The sequence below is a fragment of the Gracilinanus agilis genome, chromosome 3 (assembly GCF_016433145.1).
Source record: "Gracilinanus agilis isolate LMUSP501 chromosome 3, AgileGrace, whole genome shotgun sequence".
Lineage (NCBI taxonomy): Eukaryota > Metazoa > Chordata > Mammalia > Didelphimorphia > Didelphidae > Gracilinanus > Gracilinanus agilis.
In genome coordinates this window covers 629,252,334-629,279,541 of record NC_058132.1, presented here as the reverse complement: position 1 = coordinate 629,279,541, position 27,208 = coordinate 629,252,334, and the positions used below count along the sequence as shown (strand labels likewise).

Sequence of the window (27,208 nt, the reverse complement as noted above, 5' to 3'; positions counted from 1 at the left end):
GGAAACCTTGAGAAAAAATGACTGGAAATATAATAGAAGGACTAAAATACCAATAGATGAACAAGGAAGAAACCTAGATAGAATAACCATTACAGAAATTCCTTAAAATGGAACAAAAAAAATTTTTTTAATTCAAAAAGATACCAAAAAAGAAAACAAATCCAAAATTCTTTTATGTGGAATAAAATTCTGGAGACTTCCTCATAAATCTTGGAACAACAGAAAGAAATAAAACTTTTAAAAATTAATAACAATAACAGAGTACATATCTTAGTAGATATTCCAAAGAAGACTCTGAAAGAGGAAATGGGAAACAGCTACGTTGCTCAGTGGATAGAGACCCAGATGTGGAGACAGAAAGTCTTAGGTTTGACCAGTCTCAGATCCTCCTTAGCTGTGTGATCTAGGGCAAGTCACTTAACCCTAATATAAGAATTAGGATTCCTAGAACCAAAAAACCTGAATATCCTATCACCAAAAAAAAAAAAAAACCAGAAGAGCAAACTTTAAGAAAATCAGAGGAAAGATCTATGTTTTCTCTCTCTTGTTATATCTCTTCTTTGACAAGATGATCATAAAGAATCTGTTCTACCTGTTATCTTCTCTGGTAGAATGTCAGCCCCTTGAACTAGAGATAGTTAATTTTTATCTTTTTTTTTTTTTTAGTGCTAGTATGTACTTAGTAAATGCTTGCTAATTGAAAGAAAAATGGAGTTAGCTGTGAAAAAAATTCTTCCTATAAACTCACAGACGATCCAAGTGAAAAGAAAGAGAGGAGTGATTCCTAAAAAAGTTAGTATGCCTGCACTTGCTGCTTTCAGATGAGTTTAAATTCTCACATATTTGATTAGATATCAAAAAATGTATAAATATTTGTTTTAAGTAATTTTCAGGGAATCTTGGTGTAAAATGAATTTTTACTATTTTTCTTTTAAATTGAGCTGCCAATCAATGTATTAAATTAGGTTATTTTTTCCTTTTGTCTCATGTATTTTTCAGCTGCAGGATAATGCTGCCTTTTTATGAGAACTATTTGTTTATTCCCTTTAGAACATTTGAGAAAGTATTATATGTCAATATCACTAATCTTGATTTTTTTTTTAAAGGATTTCTTTCATTCATACAGTTTAACAGAATCATATTAGAGTGGGGCAAAGTTTCTTCAATAAAAAATGGGTTGGTCTCTTCATACTATATATTCTTTTTGGCATCTGAGGCCTTGGGATTAACTTATTTTAAGAATTCCACATTAAACTAGTTTTTCCAGACCTTTCTTATTGTTTTGATTTTGAAGGTTTTACTTGGAAGAAACTCAAGGAACACAGAAGCTTTACTTAGGGAAAACTGCCCCACCAACTAAAGTTGTTCATGTTGGAGATAAAGAACAATCTAACTGGGTGAAAGAAGTACAAACAATTTCAGAACAGTAAGTGTCATAAAATTTATATTTTAATACTAAAGAGCCAAAATGTGACTATTCTTTCACCAGTTTCACCATTTCATTCATTAATAGTTATGTTGAGTGCTAATTAGGCATATTATTTGCTCAGAAAAAAGAAGGAAAACTATTTGGAATAAATGTAATTAGGAATGAGCTACTATTGGTGACTACATATTATTTTTCCTCAAGGCTACACTCATTGAAAAATTCTCTTCTTACATTTTGAGGTCATTTATTAAGTGCTTATACTAAAAACAAAAAATATACTAATGTTTCTAAAATTGGCATACTGTAAATTAAGAGAAGTCATTTTCCCATACCAATTTTTCTAGCCTATTCACCATCTTGGATGTAGTTTTCTTTTTACATGAAATCTTATCTCTTCAATGTTGTCTCATTGAAAATTTTTTAGGAGTTTGAATCAATATATTTATGTATAATGACAATGTTTCTTAAACATTTGGGGTACACAGTTAATGTAACTTGTAGGGCCCCTCCCCCCCCACAGAAAAAAGAAATATGGGAACCCACTCAGCTACTGCAGGTTCCAAGTATTTTGTCAAACCATAGTTCACAAATGATGTTTTATGTTTTACCAATCAGCCATAGGACACACTAATTTCATAACCAAGGCATTGCATTTAAATAGTGTAAATAAAATAATATAACATTGCTTCCATGAAACTTCAGCTCATTCTCCCAAAACTATGTGCACACTTAGTGTAAATGGAATTCCATGTGGGGCATCCACATAAGAGGATAGCTGTAGTCAGAGTATCCACATTGAGGAGCACCTTGAATGCTGCAAAACCCCCCACCGATTCCTTCTGCTGCTCTTCATTGTTCATAAAAGGCACAATGTTAAGCTCTTCTTGGCCTCAGTAACTTAAAGCAGCATCCTCTGGCATTGCTTTAGTTACAGTTCTTTAACCAGCTCCAGCATCCACTTGGGATTCTGCAGAGGGGACCGCAGCTCTTTCAGTCTGTTCTGTGAGTTTTCTTTTAGGGCCTCTGTCCCTCATGCTGTGATTATTCTGCCTGCTGGAAAATTACAGCTCTCCTCAGCCAATAGCCATGGAGCTCTCTTAGCCAATGGCTGGGAAGCTCCTCTGCTCAATCAGGTTGCACTAAAGCTACTGAGACCTCAACTAAGATCAGATCTGCCCTTTGAACTCTTCTTAGAACTCTTCCGTTAACTGCTTTTCTTCTTCTGAACTCTTCTTTGAACTGAACTCCTTTTAACTGCCTTATCTTCTACAGTCTGCCCTGAGTTTCTCAGCTCAACTGTTACCTAACTTATGACTAGAAATCAATTTTAGTTTCTAAGACTTATTGAACCCCCTGGTTTAGGTGAATCTCCCCAGGGCTCCACTTCCTCAAATGGAAAAGAGATTGAGAGATATTGTGGTAAGAAAATTGTTTTAAACTTAACCCAGCAGCCCCTCTGTTCTATACAAATAGCAACAGCTGTGCTGGATAGAGAATTCTGAAAGGCTCTTGACCTTTGTCACTTCCCCCAGCAACCTGTGATAGCCTGGTCTCTGTTTCTTACCTCTCTACACTAAAACTAACTTTTCTGGTCTCTGGCATATTGACTCCTAACTTACTCCTTATAAGCATGCCCAGGTCGCCCCCATTCTTAAAAAATGTTATCATTCTATTTTTCCCTTTCCCTTTCATAGCCAAACTCCTTAGAGAAAAAAATTATATTCACTTTTATTTTCTTGCCTTCCACTCTGAATCCCATGTAGCTTGGCTTCTTACTGTACAACTCTACTGAAAATCTCTAAAGTTACTAGCAGTCTCTTAGCTGCTAGATCCAATGGTCTTTCCTTACTTATACTCTTAGTATTTCCTTATACTATTAGTCATCTTTTCCTCCTAAATAATTTACTTCATTGGCTTCTATGACACTGTTCACTCCTGGCTCTACTTCTGATTTTTCCCTCTTCTGTTGATTCATCATCATCTGTTAATCCTTTCCCCCTTCACCCAATGGCTTTATTCAGGGTCCTTTTCTTATTTCTCTCCCTAATGATGTCATCCCATGGATTCAATTACCTTTCTTAAGATAACTGAAAGATTTATGCATCCCATCCTGACCTACTGATCTCCATTCCCTTACTGATAACTTCCTGCTAGATACCATTACTTGCATCTCTCAACAATGTTTTTATATTTAGCATTTCCATCTGTTACCCAGATTTTACTTTTTCTGCTGAGGAAATCACCATGCTTACAGTTCTCCAGGTTTTCAATTTCAGTCATCCTTAACTCTTCACTCTCCCTCGTTTCCAAGTTTTATTGATTATACTCTCACAATGTCCTTCTTGATTCTGTTCACAGTATCACCTTCCTAATTTAGTATATCGCCTCTTTCTTCTAATAATTCTCCCTGCTTCCATCTTCTTTCTTTTCTAACCTATTCTCCACATAGTCACCAAAATAATCTTCTCAAGGCATAAGTCTGTCTAACTATCCTTCAAAAATCTTCAGTGGCTTTCTGTTACCTTTCCAAAGTCTGGCTCAAACCCAAATTTTCAGATTTATCTCACATTCCTTCTTTCAATTCACTCTGATTTCCAGCCAAAATGAAGTAATTGTTCCCTAAATTTTGCGTTCACTCTCATCTCCATGCCTTCACAGCTTGTGCCTTCTTCCCTAAAGTATGCTCTCTTCCCATACTTGTGCTGCTTAGAATTCTAATTTGCAAAGCTTTCTACTCAAAGGTCACCTCCTATGTAGTCTTTCCTTTCCCCTAATTGTCCGGAACTTGTCGCCTTTTTCAAATTATCTTACATTTACTTATCTGGATACAGGTTGTATATTTGTAGGAAGGTCTTTAAGAATGGTGATATTTCATTTTTGCTTTTATATCCTCAATTCCTATGACAGTGCCTTGACCACAAAGAATACTTAAACACAGAGTTTGTTGCTTTTCATTTAATTGATTTGATCATCCAAACACAAGGGAAGAGATTATGTTTTTGAAAGCCTGATATTTTTGTAAATCCCTGTTTCTACATTAGAATTATTATTCTTGATTTTTTTTTCCTCCTTTCAGGTACAATTTTAATTTGTCTTAGACAATATTGAAGTACATCATCAAATAGTCTTCTGAAATTATTTTTTATAAAATGAATCCTACTGTATAATTAGGTACTGGGTAAATTTAAGTATGTAATTTGGAGTATATTTTTTAAAATAGAAAACATGCTCTAATTAAATGTTACACAGTTTTTAAAGCATAGTAGCTATAATAATTTTTTCATTATTGCTGGTTTTGTTCTGCTGCTGCCTTTTTCTACATATATTACAAGTATCTTAACAGAGAATACATATGAATTTATTCTCACATTATGCTATACATACTATAGGTAGGATCAGGTAACAGCAGAAAAACATAAACAATACATAAAACATAGAAAATATATCCAGAGTTATTCACATATTACTTTAAAGGTTTTCTGGGCATTTAATTATTAATCCAATTGAAACAGTTTTGGACAAGGACTGGGTTCTACTCCCAACTTATTTACATATATAAGTTTCTCCCTTGTATTCCCCCTTTTAGCTACCAGAGAAGAAAAGGAATAATAATAAATGAAACTTCTGTTGTTGTGTATGCTCAGTTACTTACCGGTCATAAATATCAATTAAATCAAAATGGTGAGGTTCATCTGGAGAAACAGTGGTCAAAACAAGTTCTTCCTTTTGTTTATCAAACTGTTGTCAAGGTAAGGCTCCTTTTAGGCTTCAATCTGTTCTTGATGCCTACTTTGCACACTACATAAAGAAAAAGATAAATCCTATTACCTTTTATAAGGTATTAAAATTGAAAAATAGCTATGATTAGTAATTATGAATGTGATATTTCCTGAACTGCTGACATTCTAGATAGGCTGGTAAAAAAGAATTTAGTTTATGGCAGGCAGATTTTTCCAAAATGTAAAACACTATTTGCATCCATGCATTTACTTTTTTAGGATTTGCGTGCTACTAATGTATTTTCCTCTCCCAAAATAAATAATCTTAAATAAACTAGTAAACATATAATCACCTTGTTTAGCAGTAATCTTAAGGTAGAGTTACTCTCTGAGTATTCGACAATGGACTTTAAAAGACACATGGTACCTCTTTCTTTTTATAGTATCTAATTGTATTATGTATAGACAATAATCATGTGTAAAATTTTCTTTCCATACAGTTACAAACCCACAACAGAAATCTAAAATTCTTTAGAAAATTTCACTCTTACCGATTCTTATATTATTTTTGTTTTTAGGATATCAGTGCTTTTGAGACACATTTCTCTAATATCAAAACATTGGATGATCTATTTCCACCTAGAAGTACAGTCTTTATGCTGGGGACTCCTTACTATGGCTGCACAGGAGAAGTTAGTTCAAATTATTTATTACTGATTTCAATTCTCCTTTCATGTTTATAAAATTAAATCATTTGTATTTTAGTTAGGTAAAAAGTATATTGTGAAAGATCTTTAACAAACTTTTATTTTGCCCCCAAAGGTTCAGGATTCAGGGGATGTAATTACAGAAGGTAGAATTCGTGTGGTTTTCAACATTCCATGTGAACCTCATCTTGATGCCTTAATACAGAACCAGCATGTGAGTTATTCATGAGTTATTCATCTTGTCTAAATAAATACTATTATCACTTCATGAGATGTTAAAGTATTAAAATGTCATTCAGAGATGCTGAAGCTAGTTAAAATGTTTTATGCATCTTTCTCTAATATTCTGTATAATATTTTTTTCTATTAGAAACATAAAAATATTTCATCTTTGGCTCCTGATGATTGGGATCTCTAATGCCTAAAAGTAATGCAGTTTTTAAAAGAAGATATAGTACTTATTTATACTTATATTAAAAATCCATGCAAACTTCCATTAAAATCCTTTTCTTCATTGAAGATTATTAATTTAGAATTGCACAGTTGTCATGATTAACAAATTCTCTAGGAAGAAATTGACTGGGTTCAAAGATCAAACTTCATAAATCATGCAAAGCAGAATTGCCTGCATTTTAAGCCATTTGGACAAAAATAAATTTCAGTAGATCTGCTGCCAAATAAAGATAAACAGGCTTAAATCTGGACAAAATTTACACTATGAAGTTTCTTGTTCCTTAGTTCCCCATTTGTAGACCTTTCTTCCTATAGAATTAAAGGTTCTTTTAATCTCTCCTTTTTTTCTTCCTGCTGGGCTTTTAAGAGGCCCTTGACATACAAGGGAGAAAAGTACTCATTAACAAACAGAAAACTGCATGCCCCTTATACTTTTATCAGGTTTTTACTTACTCTTCCTCAGATTTAAAATTTTGACAACTTCTCTGGATTGAGCATCATTGCATGAGGTCATAATCTGGTTCCCCTTCCCCTATAGTGACCATGACCTTATTTTCTCTTAGCAGTCCCGGTGGTTGCACCAAATAATATGGCTATTATCAATCATTGACTCCATTCCCTTCTCTTTCTGAACATAACCTCATCCTCTCTTCCACTTCCTCTAAATCATTTCTCCCTCTAAGATTCATAAATGTATATTTTATTTTACATGACATTTATCATTATTTTAGGTAGTGTTTCTTATAACATAATCTCCATATCCCTCAGAACAAATCTCTATAGCTCCTACTTATAGCTACCTCTGATAATGAAGTTTCCGATGGTGTTTTGTTTTCAGCAGTAGAGGTTTACATTCTGAAATCCAGTTTCATCTTCTGTAAAATGGGGGCGATAATACTTGTACTTTCTTCTTCACAGTTAATACAAGAAAAACTCTTTGCAAACTATTGCATGATATAAAAAGAAATGGTTGTTATCACTGATGTCAAGGAGAATTGATTGACATAGTTTTTTGCCTACTGAAAAAATATGGTATTAATATTTTTGGCAAAACTGCCTTCCTTTGCATAAATAAGATTTTATTCCATTTCCTTGCATAGAGAGAGAGAAGGGAATTTTCCAGTTTTCTTTTAATTCTTGGAAACACAGTTCTTAATAAGAGGTAAAAGCAAAAAATCTCCATACAATTTTTTTTTAATAGTTCAGCTACCTTTCAGAATCCCTACATTGATATAATGCTCAAGGATATAGTGGTAGCTTTATCCCTTTTAAATTAAGTGCAGGGATTAAAAATGAAGGGAAAAATATAAAGCATTTATGTTTCTGCCCTGCACCATAATGATCTTTTTTGTTTTTATATTTAAAGAAATATTCTATAAAATACAATCCTGGATATGTTTTGGCAAGTCGTCTTGGAGTGAGTGGATACCTTGTTTCAAGGTTTACAGGAAGTATTTTTATTGGAAGAGGATCTAGGAGAAAGTAAGTTTTTAGAAAAATAATTAACTATAAAATAGCAGGGAAATGAAATATTTAATGTTTCTATACCGATTTAAAATGTAATTGTAATTTTTCTTAATTCTAAAGCTTTTACATAAATTTCTGATACTGATTTTTCATCTAATTCTATTTTTATGAAATGCCTTGTTCAAAAAAGATAATTCTGAAATAGAATAAGTAACTAATTGAACCTTGAAAAAAGGTATCAAAGAGTATAAGTCCTAAAAATATAATTTGAGAGGTAAAGCCAAGATGGCAGAATAGCAGGAAGATATACAGTTGAGCTTCCCACCTATCCATCCCAACTACTGTCACCCAGCTCTAGAAAATGCAGTAGACTGACTTCTGATTAGAAAATTTAAGTAAAAAGCACAGCGAGTCATTTTCCATCCCAGATTGGCAATGAGAGATGGAGGAATATGTGGACCCTAGAGATGGAAAGTAGGCAGGGTAAGGGGTAGAAAGAGTGTCTAGCCAAGAACAAGGATGCAGCATTCCAGTTCAGGGAGAAGTTATTCATGAGAGCAAGACAAAGTACTGGATCCAGCACAAGGGGGTGAACTTTGCCTTTACACAGGATAGAATCTGATGCCACCTAGCAGCTATGTCACTACTCAGAACAGAACCTGCATCTAGGAGTGGTGTTCCATGATGAGGTACAGTCGTGATCCCTAGACTTTGTACTGAGCAAGGAGCATGCAATAGCTGTATGGCTTTAAAGGAGTAGAACAGAAGTCTTATTTCTAACCTCCAGCCCAGACAATCCCCTAGAATAGAATAATCAGGACAGGAAACCCAGACCAAAGGGGAGGCCACAAGTCTGTCACTCTGAACCAAGAGAGATTTCCAGTGGGCCAATAGTAGTTGAGTATAGGAACACACTACTAGAACCTTAGCATAGGTAGACATGTTGCTCAAAACCAAACCTAAGTCAGAGCTTACAGAGCTTAGACCAGGAGGACAGATTTTTCACAGATCAAACTACTTTAGGAGCATTGAAAAATTTCAGAGCCCCGTCCTGACCTCTCCTGGATATTCTGGGCCTCAATTCCCCGGGAAAGCAACAGCAAAATCCTAGAACACACAAGCTTCATAAATTCACAGATTTTGTCTTTAACATAAAATCTGAAATCAAGATGTAGACTGGAAGAATGAACAGCAAAGAAAAAAATAATGCCTCCATAAAAAGCTGGTATGGTGACAAAGACTATTCAAACCCAGAAGAGGAGAATTGCTAAAATACAAATAAACAAAGTCTCAAAGGAAAATACTACTTGAACACAAGTTAAACTAGAATTGCTAGAAAAGATGAAGCAAGAGTTTAAAAAGAGTTTCAGATGCTATATACATTAAATGAGTGCTCTAGAAGAATTGGAAAATCAAAAAGAGCCATGGAATAATAACTGGAAAGGGAATTAACAGTTGACCCAAGAGGTAAAAACTTCACTTGAGCCAGAACCCCCTGAAAATGAGAATGAATTAAATAATGACTCCATGAGAAAATACTATTTAAAAAAAAAAAAAACCCCTGAGAAAATATCTCTGAGCAAAAACAACAAACTGGTAAACAGATGAAGGAGGGGAAAAATTAAGAACTACCTAAAAGCCATGACCAAAAAAGCATTGTATTTTATTATATTTTAACATATTTCAAGAAGTCTTAAAAGGAAATTGCCCACGTCTCTTAGAAGTAGAGGGCAAAGATGAATAAAAAGAATCCATTGGTCACTTCTTGAAAGAAGTCCAAAATAAGGATCATCACCAAAATCCAGAGCTTCTAGATCAAAGAAAAAATATCGTCAGGCAGCCAGAAAGGAAGAATTCAAGTTCCAAAAAGCCACAGTCAGAATCACACATGAGAGGCTTTGGAATATGATACACTAGTTAGGAGAAAGGGAAAGGATGGATGAGGAAAATCATTTTATATAATCCAAGTGCACAAGAAGTCTATACAAATAAGAAGAGATGGAAAGAAAGACTGACATATGAACCTCTCTGTCATAAAAAATGGCCAAAGAAGGAAAAAACAAACTTGGGAACATGCAGAATTCAGTACAGAAAAACAAAAAAGAAAAGAATTCAGTACAGAAAGATGTTTTTCTCAACAGGAAAACAGGAAAGAGGAGAAGGGAGATGGAAGATAAATGAAGGATTGGCAAAACAAAGGATATGCAAAAATATTTATAGCAGCTCTTTCTGTAGTGACAAAAATTTGGAATAGAGTAGGTGCCTACCATTGCCTATCAAAAAGTAAAAGTTATGGTATATGACTACTAGGAAATACTATCGCTATAAGAAATGATGAAGAGCATGGTTTTGGAAAACCCTGGGAAGACTTGCATGAACCTGGTACAGAGTGAAGTGAGCAGAACCAGGAGAACAAAGTATACAGTGATAATGATGTTACAATTTGAAAGACTTAAAACACACTGATCAGCACATTCCAGAGGACTTATTATTAAACATACTACCCATCTTCTAATAGAGAGGTGGTGGATTCAGATTACAAATTGAGACCTTTTTTTGGACATGGCCCATGTTAGAATGTTGAGCATGTCTGTAGCATTTTCATTGGGAGGTGAAGAGGTAGAATAAAAGGTAGATTTTATATTGAATGAAAAAATAAAATTTAATTTTTAAAAATTTAATATAATTCAATTCCCTACCTTTTGTTGAATTTTTTACTCTTAAATGAAGTGTATGATTAGTCTATGTCCTTTACTTGATTCAGTTTCTGGCATTTTTCTACTTTCAACTATTACTTCTTTGTAAATAACCATGAGTCAAATATAGAAGGAAAATCAATAATTTATTACCTGATCAAAATTAATATGCCTTTTTTTGGTTTGTTTTTAAACAGTCCCCATGGAGACCACAAGGCCAATGTAGGATTGAACCTGAAGTTCAATAAGAAGAATGAAGAGGTTCCTGGTTACACAAAAAAAGTTAGCAATGAATGGATGTATTCTTGTGCTGTGGAGCAGCTCCTGGCAGAATACCTCGAGAGGTAGTGGTTCATGAGGTTTCCCCCCATCACCTTCAGCCCATACCACCCCCAAAGACCATAGGATTTCATGGCATCCGTTAATTTTATTTTTCTTGATAGTACCACTATCACAGGTAACCACATCATTCAGTTCAGCAAAATAGAAGGAATGGTGACCCACTTGATTGTAATCTTTAAAAAAAAAAAAAAACTTGTCATTTTTTTTTCAGCCTTTTATCTGAGCTATCCTTATTTTTAGAAATAATAGTTCTCGGGCAGCTGGGTAGCTCAGTGGATTGAGAGCCAGGCCTAGAGATGGGAGGTCCTAGGTTCAAATCCAGCCTCAGACACTTCCCAGCTGTGTGACCCTGGACAAGTCACTTGACCCCCATTGCCCACCCTTACCACTCTTCCACCTAGGAGCCAATACACAGAAGTTAAGGGCTTAAAAAACAAATAAATAAATAAATAATAGTTCTCCTGTCTTCTAGGCCCTTAAAGGATTATAAAATCTTAATGCCTAAAAGGACTTTTGAGGGGGCAGCTGGATAGCTCAGTGGATTGAGAGCCAGGCCTAGAGACAGGAGGTCCTAGGTTCAAATCCGGCCTCAGACACTTCCCAGCTGTGTGACCCTGGGCAAGTCACTTGACCCCCATTGCCTACCACTCTTCTGCCTTGGAGCCAATACACAGTATTGGCTTGAAGACAGAAGGCAAGGGTTTAAAAAAAAAGAAAAGGACTTTTGAAATGACCAAAAGACGAAGAAACTGGGGCCAAGAAGTTGTGACTTGTCTAGAGTTACATATTTAGCTAGTTGATTAAGACCCAGATCTCCCAACTGTTCTTTTTTACCATACTAATGCTATCTCCTGTGTGAAGTAGTAAAAAGAGAGTTGGACTTAGGATTCACGTTCAGATCTCAACTCTAAAAGTTAGTAGCAATGAGACTTTGAGCATGTTGCTCTTTTGAGCCTTAGTTTCCTCATCTATAAAATGAATTTAACTAATAATATACATAGTACTTAGTCAAAGACTCATGAAGATTAAATGAGATAACATATATTAAGGGTTCTGCACATCGTGAAATTCTAAATAAATATCAATTGTTAATATCAAGAATTGTAATATTTTCAGATATCTGAGAAACTGAAAACATTTAATTATAAAGTAGATTTTTACTTACTAAAGTCAACATGTTAATTTTCATATGATATTTTGAAGTTTTCATTCCTTGTCAATTTAAATTTAATAATAGACTAAGTGATTTAATCATTCCAGAACTCAGCACATAGTAGTCTCTAAGTAAATATTGCTAATCGATTTTTCTTCATTTTGTAACTGTTTGAGGAGAGAGCAAGATGAAGACTTACCACTATAGTTTTCTTAGTTTCCTAAAATTTATTTCATGTGTTCAGTATGTTTTCCCCATATAAGTAATATTTTCTAAATATTTTCAGCATCTAACTTTAAAATAATTTTTTTTTAACCCTTACCTTCCGTCTTGGAGTCAATACTGTGTATTGGCTCCAAGGCAGAAGAATGGTAAGGGTAGGCAATGGAGGTCAAGTGACTTGCCCAGGATCACACAGCTGGGAAGTGGCTGAGGTCAGGTTTGAACCCAGGACCTCCCATCTCTAGGCCTGGCTCTCAATCCACTGAGCTACCCAGCTGCCCCCCTTTAAAATAATTTCTAAAGTACTATAGAATTTTAAATTTTCTAGCAAAGAATTTTAAATATACGTGCCTATATTTGTTTCATTTGGGGTACTAAATTTCATATTTGTCATTTTCTTTCCTTCTCTTCTATCTAATCTTATAAATTCATTTCTGAGAAGGTAAATTTTAAATTTTCTGTAAGTTATAAGTATAAATGAGATTTAAGGCTGAAACATATATGAATTGATCCTGATGAAAGTTAATGTCACCATTATCACTTTAAGAGTTATGTTAAGATGATCTAGCAACTTTGTTGTAAAAATGATAAAACAAAACTCCAAAATCTTATTTTCTCCTATTTATTCACCCTTATATTACCACTATTATGATTAAAGAATGCTAAATAACACAAATTCTCTCAGCTATATCATTCTTAACTCTTTGACCAGCCTTCTTATAGAAAAAGGTCTTTTACATCAGTTTATATGTTCCCTAGCCATAGCAAATAGTCATCTGTGGCACTTAAAACAAATGATTGCACAAAAGGAGCACTATAATTAAAATGCATTTTGTTATTTTGGTAGGGTACCAGAACTCTTTAGTTACGTAGCTAAGAACAGCCAAGAAGATGTATTCTATGAAGATGACATTTGGCCTGGTGAAAATGAGAATGGGTATGTAATTTTTGTGCCATTTTAATGATGCAGTAGATCACATCACTGGTCCCCATTATTGACAAGACTAACTATAAAATCTCATTTATTTTTTCAATTAAAACAAATCACATTTTAGTCATGATGCAAAATGGGATCTTTTTTATTTCATATGTTCAGTGAGTGTTTTTAAGATATAATTTCTGTGATGTTGATTTTGGTTTTAAGATATAACATTTCCAAGTTTGTATTTGCTCTCTGTCTCCAGAACAAACTTAAATGATTTAAAATCTTTTAAATTACTTCAGGATCATAAATCTGGGGTTTTGTAACTTGCAATGATATCTAATCCCTCAGAACATTTTTATCTCTGGAAGAAAAATAATTAATTTTCTTTAATGTAGTGCTGAAAAAGTTCAAGAAATTGTTACGTGGCTAAAGGCGCATCCTGTCAGTGCTTTGTCTCGCTCATCTTGTGACTTACAAATTCTGGATGCAGCTATTGTTGAGAAAATTGAAGAAGAAGTAGAAAAGTGCAAGGTACACTTTTTCAATAAATGGGATTGAATAAATGAAATACAACAGAACTCAAAAGACAATTCTCAAAATTTTACAAGTTACTGATTTGTATTATAGCTAAATAAACATTTATATGTTAGTACCTAGTAATCCTGAGATTTTGTTAATATCACAATAATTAAGGACTTTGATTCTTTATATCCAGCAAACCCAGGGTCTGGATGTAGAGTTTAGTTTTCTTTTTTTTCTTCAGTTTTTACAACTATATTATAAATACAGTGAAATCAATAGGGGTAACCAGCTCTGAATTATTTGAAAAGTCAAAGTTGATCATATTTAATATGAATAAATATTAGAGAATACAGTTTAGCAAGAACATATTTTTTAAAGATTATATGAGAGATAGCATAATATAGAGATCCCTCCCAGGGGTCAAGCATACTTTTTTTCAAATCCTGCCACAGTAGCTGCATAACCCTAAGTATGTCAGTGACACAAGCTTTTATTGCGTCCAGGCAAATCTTTTAAGACTGTAAGTTATATTCAAGTATCTGTCTTCTTTCCACAATGGAAATTTCCTACACAAGTTAATAAACAGATCTTCCCACCTACTTTCCCCTCCCCCCAAAAAAAGTTCATAAATTTTTTATAGAATATTTTTATGGAATCAACTCTAAAATGTTACCCCTTTCTTGCACTTAGAAATTCAATTATTATATGAATTTTGGTCTTATTTTAGAGATTACAGTTTATTATGTAAATCTTGCAATGACCTTTCACCTTATGTCTTTTTTGTTTTCCATTTTAATCTTAGCAAACAAAAACTAATTAAATTTTCTAAGCTTACATTAATTCAGTTATGTCCCAAATGAGCCAAGTGAAAAGCATGATGTAGGTAATGTTTAGAGACAGGAATCATTTTTGTCAATATTGCTTACATATGTTTTTTCTATAATTAAGCAGTAGAAAAGTAAAAATGTTTCAATTATTTTGTATTAAAAATACAGATTTCAGGGCAGCTGAGTGGCTCTGTGGATTGAGGGCCAGACCTCATGATGGGAAGTTCTGGTTTCAAATGTAGCCTCAGACACTTTCTAGCTCGTTTGACTCTGGGCAAGTCACTTAACTCCAATTGCTCTTCTGCCTTGGAACTGATACTCAGTATTGATTATTGGCTTTAATCAAATACTCAACAAGTCTTCGTCGAACTTCTACTATGTGCACAGAGCATTATTATAAAATTTATGTTTTTGTCATCTTCCCCCATTAGAATGTAAGCTCCTTGAGGGTAGAGATTGTTTCTCACTTACTTTGTATTACTAATACTTACAACACTGTCTGACATATGCTGTACTTAAATGCTTATTGACTGATATCTATGAAGTTGTGGCAAAAAGGACCCAAGATTATATAGCCAAAATTCATATTATTACAAATTGTCAGTGTTAGAGGAGCCTTAGATATCATCTGTTATCTCATTTTATATTTTCTATTTCTCAAATATATAATTACTTTTACATGGGTATATGCTACAAACTTCTAATTGTCTTCATTATGAATTTAAAATGTTACTTTCTTAGGCAAATAATGTATACCCTTATTCTGAATAAACATAATGTGGATATATATAAAATGCAATGAATTTGATAATGTATATAACCTAAGCTCAAGTTCAACACTTTTAGTAACCTACAATCCTATTTCTGCATTTATCCATTTTTCTAAGTATATGATAAGTATATATGCCCCATATAGAAGTATAAATGTTATTTTTAATGTATTCATCATCAAAGGATATTTGCTAAGCACTTACATACACAAGAGAATAAGAAGTTATAATCCTAATTGATAACCATCTTGCCCAAATCAGCTTATTTGGAAGGAAAGCCTAATGAGCAGAGGGCTCATTTCCTAAAAGAGACCTTAAGATATGGATAATATGGATAATAATAAGACCCTTAGTTTGAAAAGAATTTGAAATCTTTACTGCCACCAGCCAGGTTGAGTGATAACATAGCTGCAGGTTGCAGGTTTTTTTGTAGAATCTTTGAAGAAAAACTCTTCTCATCATTTTCTGACTCAACTCCCTAAATATGTTATTTTATTCTGATGAAACTAACATAGTTTTACATTTTTCTAACATTTTCTTTGATAACTTTATGCCATGTTAATAACTGCTGGTAAGTTTTACTTGACCACATTTATTAAACTTCAGCCATGTGCAAAATACTGCCCTAGCAGTTAGGGCACAAAAGTAGGTCAGGCATAGCTTGCAGGCATGAGCATGCAGATGAGGAGGAGGTAAGTGAAGGAGAGATCCCTTTCACCTGACATTATGAGTGAAAGTTTGCTAGAGAAGGTACTTGGGTCTTGAATGGTACAGCTTCAGTACAAAGATATGGAGGATATGCATGAAAAATCCATTTCAGTAGGCGGTATACAGCATGAATGATGGTAAAGCTGGGAGTGATAGCATAAGAACAGGAACTGGAAAGTGCTTTACTTTAGCTGAAGGCTAGACTAAGGAAGAAGAGTAATATATAAGAACTAGACAGGCAGGCTGAATGCCTAAACCAGGAGTTTTATACTTTATTCATTAGGTTGTGTGGAGAACTTGGAGTCCTTTGAGTAGAGAAGTGCCATGCTTTTAGTGTTTCATCTGTATGATTGCTTAGACAGCAGTGTGGAGGCTGGAGACAGGTAGAAGAATTAGGAAGCTATTAATAGGCTACCCAAAGTCAGAGGACAAAGAGTCAAGGATGGTTAGATGGATTTAGAAAGGCCAGAAAAAAGAGACCTTTCACAACTAAAAGCAGTATTTAATGAGGGAAAGGAAAAAAACAATCAGCAGGTATTTGTTAAATATTTACTTGCATGCCACGTACTCTGCGAGGCTCTGGGAAAACAAAAGACTAAAGAGCTTCTGACCCCAAGGAGCATATATTCTGCAGAAGTAAATGGTTATGGTTAAATGGATAGGTACTATTAAATTTAAAAGTTGGAATCACCCAGAAATCATGTAAAATTCCCGAGCACTGTGAATGCAAGTTTAAGGGATCACCACTAGATAGTAGCAAAGACATCCACCTCAAATACCTCCAAATGTTTTATGTTATTGAAGTAGAATACAAACATTTCTCTCTTTTAAGCACTTTTCTAGCACAGTATCCAACATGGTCATGAAATTCTTAAAATAACTTAAGTTTATCCTTTTTGTCAATCCATAAGCCTTTATTTAGCCCCTGTTATGTACCAGGCACTGTACTACATACAAAAGTTAAACAGACTAAAATGAATCCATTTCTACTCTTAAAGAGCCTCTATTTTCAGAGAAAAGGCACCAACAGCTAGAAGAGCAAAAACCACATTATTTTGAAGGTGATGTCCTCCCTCCTCTTCCCCTCCCCCCACCTTAGCTCAGTACCTGGCACAGAGCAGGTGCTTAATAAGTGTTTATTCACTTTATTATTCTTGATAATGTTATTAGATAGGAAAGGAGGAATTACTGAATTTGTTTTCAAGAATTACTTTTAAAATCAACTCTTAAATTGGATTACAAATTATGTCCCCAATATATTCCCTGACAGTCACATATCTTCTATCTTAATTTGAAACAGAGGTACTGACACTGAATTAGAGTTGTCAGGCCCCTCCAGGCTTGATTACCAGATATTTTATAATCCCACCTGACTAACCTCATCTCTCTTCTTCCCTGGATGTTTGAAAATAATTGATCCTATGTAAAGCATTTTGAAATTCTATGTAAATGTTAGCTCTTATTATTGAGAGAGCAGGTACACTCCAGTCACCAGAGAAACCTTAAGGGTGGTGGGATTCTCATCCAATACCCTTCTCCATCCTATAGCTAGCAAAGTTCTGTCTCCTCTATTCATCTCTGTGATTTCCAACTTCTCAGCTTTCTTGGGAGAATGCCCTTCCCTTCTACAATCTCAGTTCCATTAGTATCTCCACATTCTTTCCACCCACTCCTTGATTCCTTGCAATCTGATTTCTAACCTCAACACTCCACTAAAACAGTTCTCTCTTAAGGAAAACTCAATGATTGCTAAATCAAGAAGCTTTTTTACAGCCATCATCCTCTGCAGTTTTTGACCCTTTTGAGCACCCAGTTCTTTCTTCATGCTATCATTCCATGGTTTTTATCATTACTACTGTCTCCTGTAGGCTTGCTATTTCTCATTCTCCTCTGGTAGGTCATCATTCTTCTCCTACCCCCTAACTGTTCTTTCAAGTCTTTGCCTTGGTCTCTTACATCACTCTTGATGATCTCATCAGCTCCCCTGGGATCAATTGCCAGTCTTCTGTAGATGACTCCAAATCTCCCCTACTCCATCCCATCCCCCATTCAACTTTTTTTCTTTTAACCTTTATGTCTCAGTAATAACTCTTGAGACAAAGAACAAGGGCTAGGTAGTTAAGTGACTTGCCCAGGGTCACACAGCTAGGTGTAGTATCTGAGGCCAAATTTGAACCTAGTTCCTCCCGACTCCAGGCCTGACGCTCCATCCACTGTGTCACCTAACTGCCCCCTCCACACAGCTTTTAAAATCCCTTATATAACCTGACCCCTTCCTACCTTCCTAGATTTCTGTTACTCTCGCATGATAGAAATGGAATTTATTATGTGCTCCCCAAACTCAGCCTTCCTCAGAATTCCCTATTTATGTTGAGGACATCACTGTCCTTTGAGTCCCCCAAATTGGCAGCAGTCCAGGTATTCCATACCCTGCCTCACTTACATATCAAGTCAGTTACCATGTCATATTGTATTTACCTTCCCAACCTCTCTCCTCTTCTGTTCCTTCTTTCCATTCTCAAGGGGGTTATTCTTTTTTTTTTTTTTCAGGGCTTTATCTTCTCACCTTGACCGCTGTAGACTTCTAATTGGTTTCCTCTTCCTTCACCCACCCATCCTCCACATAACCACCAAAACAGTAATTTTCCTAAAATACAAACCTAATTATGTCACTCCTCTGCTTAAGCATTTTTATTGCTTTTAGGATCATATGCAAAGAAAAAAAAATATTTAAATATGAAACATAGCCCACAGGTATATGGCAGGGGCAGGGCATTTGACATTTAAAGCCCCTTACATTCTAGCTAACTTTTCCATATCGGATTGGCATTCTTCCTCTTCATGTATTCTGTGCCAGCTAAATTGGAGTGTTCCCCAAATGTGGCATTCCATTGTCCAGCCTTTCTATATTGACTAGCTCCAGTCCTGAGTTGTACCTCCCGTCTTACCTCAGACTTTCCAAATCTTTTGCTTCCTTTGTGGTGCTTAGGGAGCCTTTCTTTATCCATGCTTTCTGGCTCCTTTCATTACCTTGTATCTACTTATCTTTCCAGCCTCATTGGACATGACTTATCACAGACAAAATCTTTTCTCTCTGCTCCTCACAAGATATTCCATCTCCTGACTCCATGTCATAGAATTGTCTTTTCCTTTAAGGTGCTGCTTACATACTGTTCTCTGTATGAAACATTTCCTGATCTCCTTAACTTCTAATGCCCTTCCTCTCAAAATACCTTGTAATGAACTATTTTGTGTGTGTGTGTGTGTGTGTGTGTTTGCATATTACATGTGTGTGTGTTAGTTAAACTTTGTGTTATGTTAAACTTTGTCTATTATGTTACATTGTTATATAAACTTTATGATGTTTATATATATATACTTTTGGTCTCCCTGTAAGTTCATTGCAAATAGTTCTTATTTCATTCTTTGTACTTCAGTTCTGAACCTAGCAAAGTACCTGGCACATAGGAGGTTTTTAACAAATGCTTTTTTTTTTTTGATTGAAACTTATTTACATGTTTGTGTCCCCAAATAGAATGTAAGCTTCCTGCTGACAGGGACTGATTTTCACACAATGCCTTGCACATAGTAGAAGTTTGAGTGTTTGTTGAATTTAATTGGCAACAAAAAATCTTTAATAAATTGGTGCTGTTTTCTATTTTATGAAAAGTAATTATTTTAAATGATCATAATTCAGTCTTTAACTCATTTTGTTCTTCCCATACCCAAAAATTTCTATTTCTGCATCAGTAGAGAGTTCTAGAAATTTTCTAAAATAATCATTTCACTTTGTGAAATAGTTGCTTGATTTTTAGTTTTTTCTTAATAAGAATTCTTAGAAGTGAAATGAATAGTTAATTCAATTTTTAAATATATCTTTCTCCATTTCTTTAGCAAAGGAAGAGTAATAAGAAGGTACGAGTGACAGTGAAACCCCATTTACTGTACAGAGTAAGTGATGTTAATAGCAAAACATAGCAAATTCAACTTCTTTAACTTTTTTTTCCAATGTCCTACTCTTTTATATTTGGGGGCAGGGCACATTAAAAAATACTAGAATTAATTTTTTTCTTCTTAGCCTTTAGAGCAACAGCAGGGTATTATTCCTGATCGGGATGCAGAGTTCCGTCTTTTTGACCGTGTTGTAAATGTGAGAGAGAACTTTTCAGTTCCTGTGGGTCTCCGAGGCACCATCATAGGAATTAAAGGAGGTAATATTTTCATTCTGATGACAGGTGTTTAAACTACATGGTTATCTTGGAAACAAACCTATGTGTTTGTTTTTTGCCAAAGTAGGTTGGAATGGCTCTCAATCAGATAAGGGGGAAAGAATCCTAATTTTTAAAAGTTAATTAATATTTTCAGCTTATCCTTTTCTGAAAAAATTCTCCTCCTTTTCTATCTTGCCTAGTCATCTGGGGAGTGGTTAAAAGAAGGGGAAGTTGAGAAAGGGCTGCTGAGAAATTGGAGGTTTCTATTTACCACATTAAAATTATACAAGACCTCTGGCAGGTATGAATAAGTTTTCATGAGATCAGAGAAAATTGTCCTCATCTTAGTCTTTCACTTAATCAGTCTGAAAACTGTTTTAAGAGAAAAGTGAAATATTCCTCTACCTTTTATTAGGGTCGCTTGATTTTTTTGGGAAATTTACATTTTTTCCCCCAGAAAAGTAAGAAAGTGTTTGCAAATGGGCTTTCAAAGTAGAAGAGAAGGAAACTGAGTACAGTATTTATTGCTTTAAAATATCAACATAGATAAATCAGATAATTTATATATTCTATATGTAGGTGATTCCCATTGTGTTGATTGTCAAATAAAAACGAAATCTTTAGCTTTCTAGAAGAAAAACTTGTTTGCTAGACTTTTTTAAAGTTCCCAAATAAGAAAACATATTGCAACATATAATTAATGTTCTTCAGAGTATTATCTTAACCTATAACCACTGTTGTGGTTAAAAATCTTTGAATCTTAAGCTATTTAATGAACAAAATACAAAATTTAAGTGCTTTTGTGATGATATAACAATCTCAGGAGAATATGTGAAAGAATACTAGTAAAAGTGAAATCATCTGACTTTTCTTTTTTGATGATTCTCTTTCCTACAGCTAGTAGAGAAGCAGATGTGCTATTTGAAGTATTATTTGACGAAGAATTTCATGGAGGTTTAAGGATAAGGTTTGTTTTTCTTAATGATGATTCTATTATATGTGTATCATGTAAATTTAAGTTCATTTCTACTTTTTATTTTGAATGCACTTTATACTAAAACTAGAAAAGCTGAAAAGTATTTCTCTTAATTTGAATTATTTCTGTTGATTAATCAGAAACTTAGTATTAAAATTGGTATTCCCCCTCTCCATAATCCCCTTAGTTTTTCTTGCTTATTTCCTCACTTAAGTCATGATCTTCAATTCCAATCACAAGTATTTATTACAAGGGGTGACTACCATCATTGTTGTATTTTATATTTGTTAACCAAGTGTCTGCCTTTCAGCCACATTCATATATTGCACATTTGTAGATAACGGCTCTTCATTCTAAAAAAGCACTATTTTATTTCAACTTTCCTGTCTTTCTTGCTGATCTAGTACCCTTGAGTTGTTTGCCTAATTCCAGGTTTTGCATGTATAAGAAGTGTTTATTTGTAAATTGCTTTCAATCAGAGTTTATTTCTATTCTCTTAAATATAGCATCTTTAAGGTGCCATTTTAAAAAAAATCCTGCAAAGTTGACTTCCCTTTGGCTTCTCATCATATCAAAAATGTATTTCCATAGAATGGTCTTAATCCAGTTGTTTGTGTGAAAACTATTGGTAAAGAAGCAGCCAGTCCTATAAAAGAGGTTTACAGCTACCAAATACAGCATCTTTAAGTTTCAGATTTTAGTTCAGCTTTTGGAATCTAGTGCTATCCTCACTAAGAGTTTTTATTTCCGGGGCAGCTGGGTAGCTCAGTGGAGTGAGAGTCAGGCCTAGAGACAGGAGGTCCTAGGTTCAAACCCAGCCTCAGCCACTTCCGAGCTGTGTGACCCTGGGCAAGTCACTTGACCCCCATTGCCCACCCTTACCACTCTTCCACCTATAAGACAATTCACCAAAAATTAAGGGTTTAAAAAAAAAAAAAAGAGTTTTTATTTCCTCTCTGTTTTTCCTTTACATTATAGCCAGCACTTGCCTGTTTCATTTCCAGCATTGGCCATTCTCCAGTTTTCTGGACCATATGATTTTTAGCCATTGATGAATGTAAGCCTAGATATACAACTCTTATTTCATTTCCTTTATAGGGCTAATTCTACTCTGGAAGCTTTCCTGTACTATTAGACATATAGTCGTACACTCAGAATCAAGACAGCGCAAACGTGTTTGCTAGTGCCGTTTCCTCTCTTGCTATAACATATTACTTACCTTGTATTTATTTTTTAATTCTTTTATTTATATTTATGCATACTACTTAGAAATGTGTATGTTGTCTCCTAATAGACTATAGACTCCTTAAATTTCATTTTGTATTTATATCCCTAGCCTAATAGCTCCTGGTGCATATTTTAGATACTTAATAAAATGCTTGTTGATTAATTAATAGGTACATGGTAGAAGCAGCTTTGGCCCATCCTTATCAACTGAAAACCATTTCCTTTTCAAAGTCTGTAAAAATCATCAGCGAAGATAGTGAGAATTCTGAAGGTCTAATCTCAATCTGGCCCACTTAACATTAGCACTAGAGCAAATTATTCTAGCAACAAGCTATCAATTGAGCCAACTGCTGCCTAAAATTTTCTTATTAGTTGTTGTATATGTTATTTCAGAGAGTCCCAGGTTAAGAGCTTCCTACCTAGGTTTTCTTTGGTAGGTTTTTTCTACTGCCGTCCAAATGAGTTGTCCCAAACATTACCCTAATCTCTCCATTAGAGTTCTGTTCAGTAACTTCTCTCTGAAAATTTATCCTCTGGGCTGCTAAAACAGGCAGGACCTACTCTTAATCTTTAGGGAGTGCCAGCTCCTATTTTGTGCCTATATAAGAAAATTCCCTTTGTCCCCTGGTCTCTTGCATGAGAGATCAAGTCCTACTTGTACCATCTCTCCCAGAATTTGCATGGATTTTAAGAAGGATGTTAAATTTTGGTTTTAGGAGATTAGCAAGGATACTTGCTGCAGTCTTTTACTCCTTCGTTGCCTATACCCTCATTCATTTATTTGCACCAAATAAGTGGTTAACAGGCTAAAAGTCATAAAGAGAATATCAAATAATATAAATTCTCTTTCCCTCACTCAAGTCTTGTCAGTTTTCACCTCCACTACATCTCTTGCATCCATCAGATCTATTTCCACTCAGCCACTGTCCTCGTTCAGGTACTCATTACCTTATACCTTGACTATTACCCCAAATTTCATCTCCTTGTGTCTGTAATCTTCCTTCTCTAATTCTCATCTCAACTGCCGAAAATCTTCAGTGGCACCTTCTAAGATTTTAAATTTATCAGCCTGACATTTAAAACCATCCACAATCCACAGAGTTATCTACATTTCAGACAATGTGAATTTGACATTCAAGAATCAACCCAGGTTTTCTAGTTGTTTGTGTTCTTTCCATCAGTTTGCTTTTGTTTATTTCACATATTTCCTTCCTTCCCTATTAGAATAAAATCTCTCTGAGTATAGAAATTTTTTTCATTTTTACCTTTTGAACTCCAGAAGCAACTAGTATAGTATTTTTTCATATGTAAGGTACTTAAAAATTTTATTGAATTAAATTTTATTATTTAAATGAAATTAATCTATTATCACCCCATCTACCCAAAAAGCAAAAATTATCACCTTCCTTTTTCTTTTGGATCTTTGTAGGGTCTAACAGGCAAATTATAAAGTCATTTTTCCATTAAGCATAGTAGTGTGTGTTCTATCTGGAAATTTCATGGGGGTTTTGGGGGAGGGGATTGAGAACAACCAGACCTAAAGACTAGACCTAAAGTCCTGGGTTCAAATGTGGCCTCAGTCAGCTGTGTGACCCAGGACAAGTTATTTAAACCCTGTTCCCTAGCCCTTACCAGTCTTCTGCCTGTATTGATTCTGAGACGGAAAGGAAGGGTTTTTTCTTTTGGGTGCTTTTTTGTTTTTAAAGAAAAAAGTCAGTTACCAAAATGAAGGAATGTGATAGAACACCACACTGTGTGCCCTTGGAAGTCACCAGCTTCAGATAGTCTACATCCCACAAAACTAAAAGAAATGGTAGTCTGAAGGCTAAACTACTGTCAGGGCCCTTTGAAAAATTATAGGGAACAGAAGATAGCTATCAGATTGACCAACTTCTTGGTTTTCATAGAAGAGGAGAAAGCAAAAATTTGACCTTGATTCCTGGAAAAACTCTTGAACATATTTATATACATGAAGGGATAGTTAATGGAGATCTTTGAAAAAGAGTGATTAGAGAAAGCCAGTGTGGTTTCATAAAGAACGACTCCTGCTTGCCAAACTGAACTCATTTCCTCTTTCTATAGGATTATTAGATTAGAAAATAAGCCTGAGTAATACTATGGAGTTCACCTAGATTTTAGCAAAGTATCTGACAAAGTCTCTCATATTCTTGCTAAAGAAATGTGGACTAACCAGAATTATAGGTGTCCATAATTATTTTTTAAATTATCTATAATTCTTATGTTGATTCTGGTTCTTAATTTTTAGGTGCTCACCTGCAAGAGGTTATCGACTGCCAACAAGTGCCTTAATTAACCTTTCTCATGGTAATCGCTCCGAGACTGGAAATCAGAAGTTGACAGCCATAGTGAAACCACAACCTGCTGTGAATCCCTGCCCTTCAAGTTCCTCTGTTCCATCTGTTATAGCTTCTCAGAAAGCCCATTCAGGCCTCAGCCATTCTCGATCACTTTTGACTCCACAAGTAAGATATATACCTGTCTTCCCTTGTGCTCCATTTTACTATTTTGTTTTTCAAATCAACCCAAATATTTCTAACTATAATTCCAGCTTTACTTCTTTACCTCAGTTATTTTATTTATTGAAAGGCTTGATTCAATTCTTCTCAAAGTAAAATTGTCACTTAAGGAATGTTTTTACTTAAGCAAATGGAAGATTAGTGAATAATATAGCAACATTTGGTGGTATTCTCTTTTTGTTTCACAGAACTCCATTGTTACAGGACAAAATGATTTTATCTAGAAACAAAGACTTGGGGTTTTTTGTGTGTGTTTTTTGTTCTTTTGTGTTTGTTTGTTTTTTCATTTAATTAATTAATTTAGAGTATTTTGCCATGGCTCCATGATTCATTTTCTTTCTTTCCCCTCCTCTCACCCCCCTCCCATAGTCAGCAAACAATTCCACTGGGTTTTACATGTATCATTGATCAAGACCTATTTCCATATTATTGATAGTTGCATTAGGGTGATCATTTAGAGTCTATATCCCCAATCATATCCCCATCAAACCATGTGATCAAGCAGTTAGAAACAAAGACTTGTATAAATAAATGTTATCTTTGTGGGGTTTTTTAGATTACTATGTTTATTATTATAAAAATTAGAAAGCCAGTTCTCAAACTAAACACAATGACACACGTTCAAAAGTGTCATAAATTCTCACTTTTTTTACACATGTTGCTTACATACCCTAAGGAATATTAGAATCTCATATAAACTGCTGTAGATGGCTACCAGAAGAGAATGGAGCTGCATCTCATTCAGCCATAGTAATTTTCCCTTTCCCATCTTGAAATTCATGGATGATGTTTTAAATTTTGTAGTTCTGTGCATCTAATTGGATTTTCCAAAGTGAGACTATTAGCTTTTTGCTCTCTTCCATAGCAATAGACCACATCATTAAAAACATGTAATTTTCAAATTAACGCCGTTGATCAGAAAGAAGAAACAGGGAGTCAAAAAGTGTGCGTGTACCAGTACAGATTATTTATCATTACTGGAAAAACCTCTCAAGACTTAATTCCTTACTGGTATTAAGTCAATAGTATCATTTTAAATTCTAATAGTGTCTTGCCTAATGATATAATAGAAAGATCCTGGATTAAGAATACATAATCCTAGATTCTAGTCTTCTACTTTGTAGCTATATAAGCCTTGGGAAAGTCATCATCATCTCTGAGCTTGAGTTGCCTCACTTCTAAAAATGGGAATAATAGTGAATGAATGAATTATTTTAAAAGCACTTAATAATCTCTTATTATGTGCCTACCACTGGGGATTCAAATAGAAAAGTCAAGACAGCCCTACTTTCAAGGAGCTCATACTAATTGGAGAAGACAGTATAAAAGAAATTTCAGCTACAGGGAAGATAGAAAGGTCCAGAAGTACTGTAGTGTGATGGGAAGAATGGTAAGGCACAGAAGGAGTTAAGACAACAGTGCTACAGAACCACAGGACAAAGAGGCGAGCAGATGGCATCCTGGAATATCTTAGGGAAGCAATGGGAAAACATATGGAAAGTCTGTTTAAGGAATGTGAGCAGTCAGGCAGCCTAGGAAGGCAAGATTGGAAGCAAGGTAGACCCCAGTAAGAAATGCCACAAGCCATCCCAAGCCCACCTCTTTATAAGATTGTTACGTAGAGCCATTGAGAAGTATTTTGAACACTGTCAGGTACTATAGAGATACAGTATGTTGTTATTAGTCATTATTAATTTTGATGAGCTATAAGAAAAACCCATTTATAAAACATGTTAAATTAAACACATATGAAACATATTGACTTAGATAACTAGAATATAAACTTAAAAATTAAGCCATAGTTACCATCAAGAAGTTAATGTTTTGTCAGGGGATACAATATTTATTTGTGTAAATATTTAAGAGAGTAACAAATACAAATCAACAAAAATTTATTAAACTTGCAATATGTCAGTCGTCAGGCTAAATGACAGGCATACAAAGAAAGGCAAAAATAGACTCCCTCAGGAACCTCACAGTTTAATGGGGACCTCAGTTGCTCACCCTTACCACTTTTCTGCCTTACAAGCAATACTGGGTATGAATTCAAAGACAGAAGGTAGAGATTCTTTAAAAAACAAAAAAAAATTAATGGGAGAGACAACATGCAAGACAGCTGTGTAAAGAATTGTATAGAATACATCTGAGGTAATCTTGGAGGGAAGGCAGGAAAGACCTTTTGTAGAAAATGGGGTGTTACCTGAGCCTTGAAGGAAGCCCAGAAGCTTTCAAAGCCTGAGTGACAGACAGTGAAAATGCTCAGCTGGGAGGTGGAATGTGTTAAAAGAATAAAAACAAGGAAGCCAGTTTTACTGGA

At 34.6% G+C, this 27,208-nt stretch overlaps 1 protein-coding gene across 3 annotated transcripts in view; it reads left to right on the top strand.

The window, feature by feature from the left end:
* XRN1 (5'-3' exoribonuclease 1) overlaps positions 1-27,208 on the top strand; it is a 96,433-nt gene that overhangs the window by 46,729 nt on the left and 22,496 nt on the right. For all 3 annotated transcript variants that reach the window (XM_044670836.1, XM_044670837.1, XM_044670838.1), the window contains exons 20-31: positions 1,295-1,426; positions 5,016-5,178; positions 5,727-5,840; positions 5,971-6,069; positions 7,675-7,790; positions 10,669-10,815; positions 13,036-13,125; positions 13,509-13,644; positions 19,835-19,891; positions 20,019-20,151; positions 21,049-21,118; positions 24,621-24,837. In XM_044670836.1, coding sequence (XP_044526771.1) covers positions 1,295-1,426; positions 5,016-5,178; positions 5,727-5,840; positions 5,971-6,069; positions 7,675-7,790; positions 10,669-10,815; positions 13,036-13,125; positions 13,509-13,644; positions 19,835-19,891; positions 20,019-20,151; positions 21,049-21,118; positions 24,621-24,837 — 1,474 coding nt within the window. The remainder of the gene's footprint in view (positions 1-1,294; positions 1,427-5,015; positions 5,179-5,726; positions 5,841-5,970; positions 6,070-7,674; positions 7,791-10,668; positions 10,816-13,035; positions 13,126-13,508; positions 13,645-19,834; positions 19,892-20,018; positions 20,152-21,048; positions 21,119-24,620; positions 24,838-27,208) is intronic.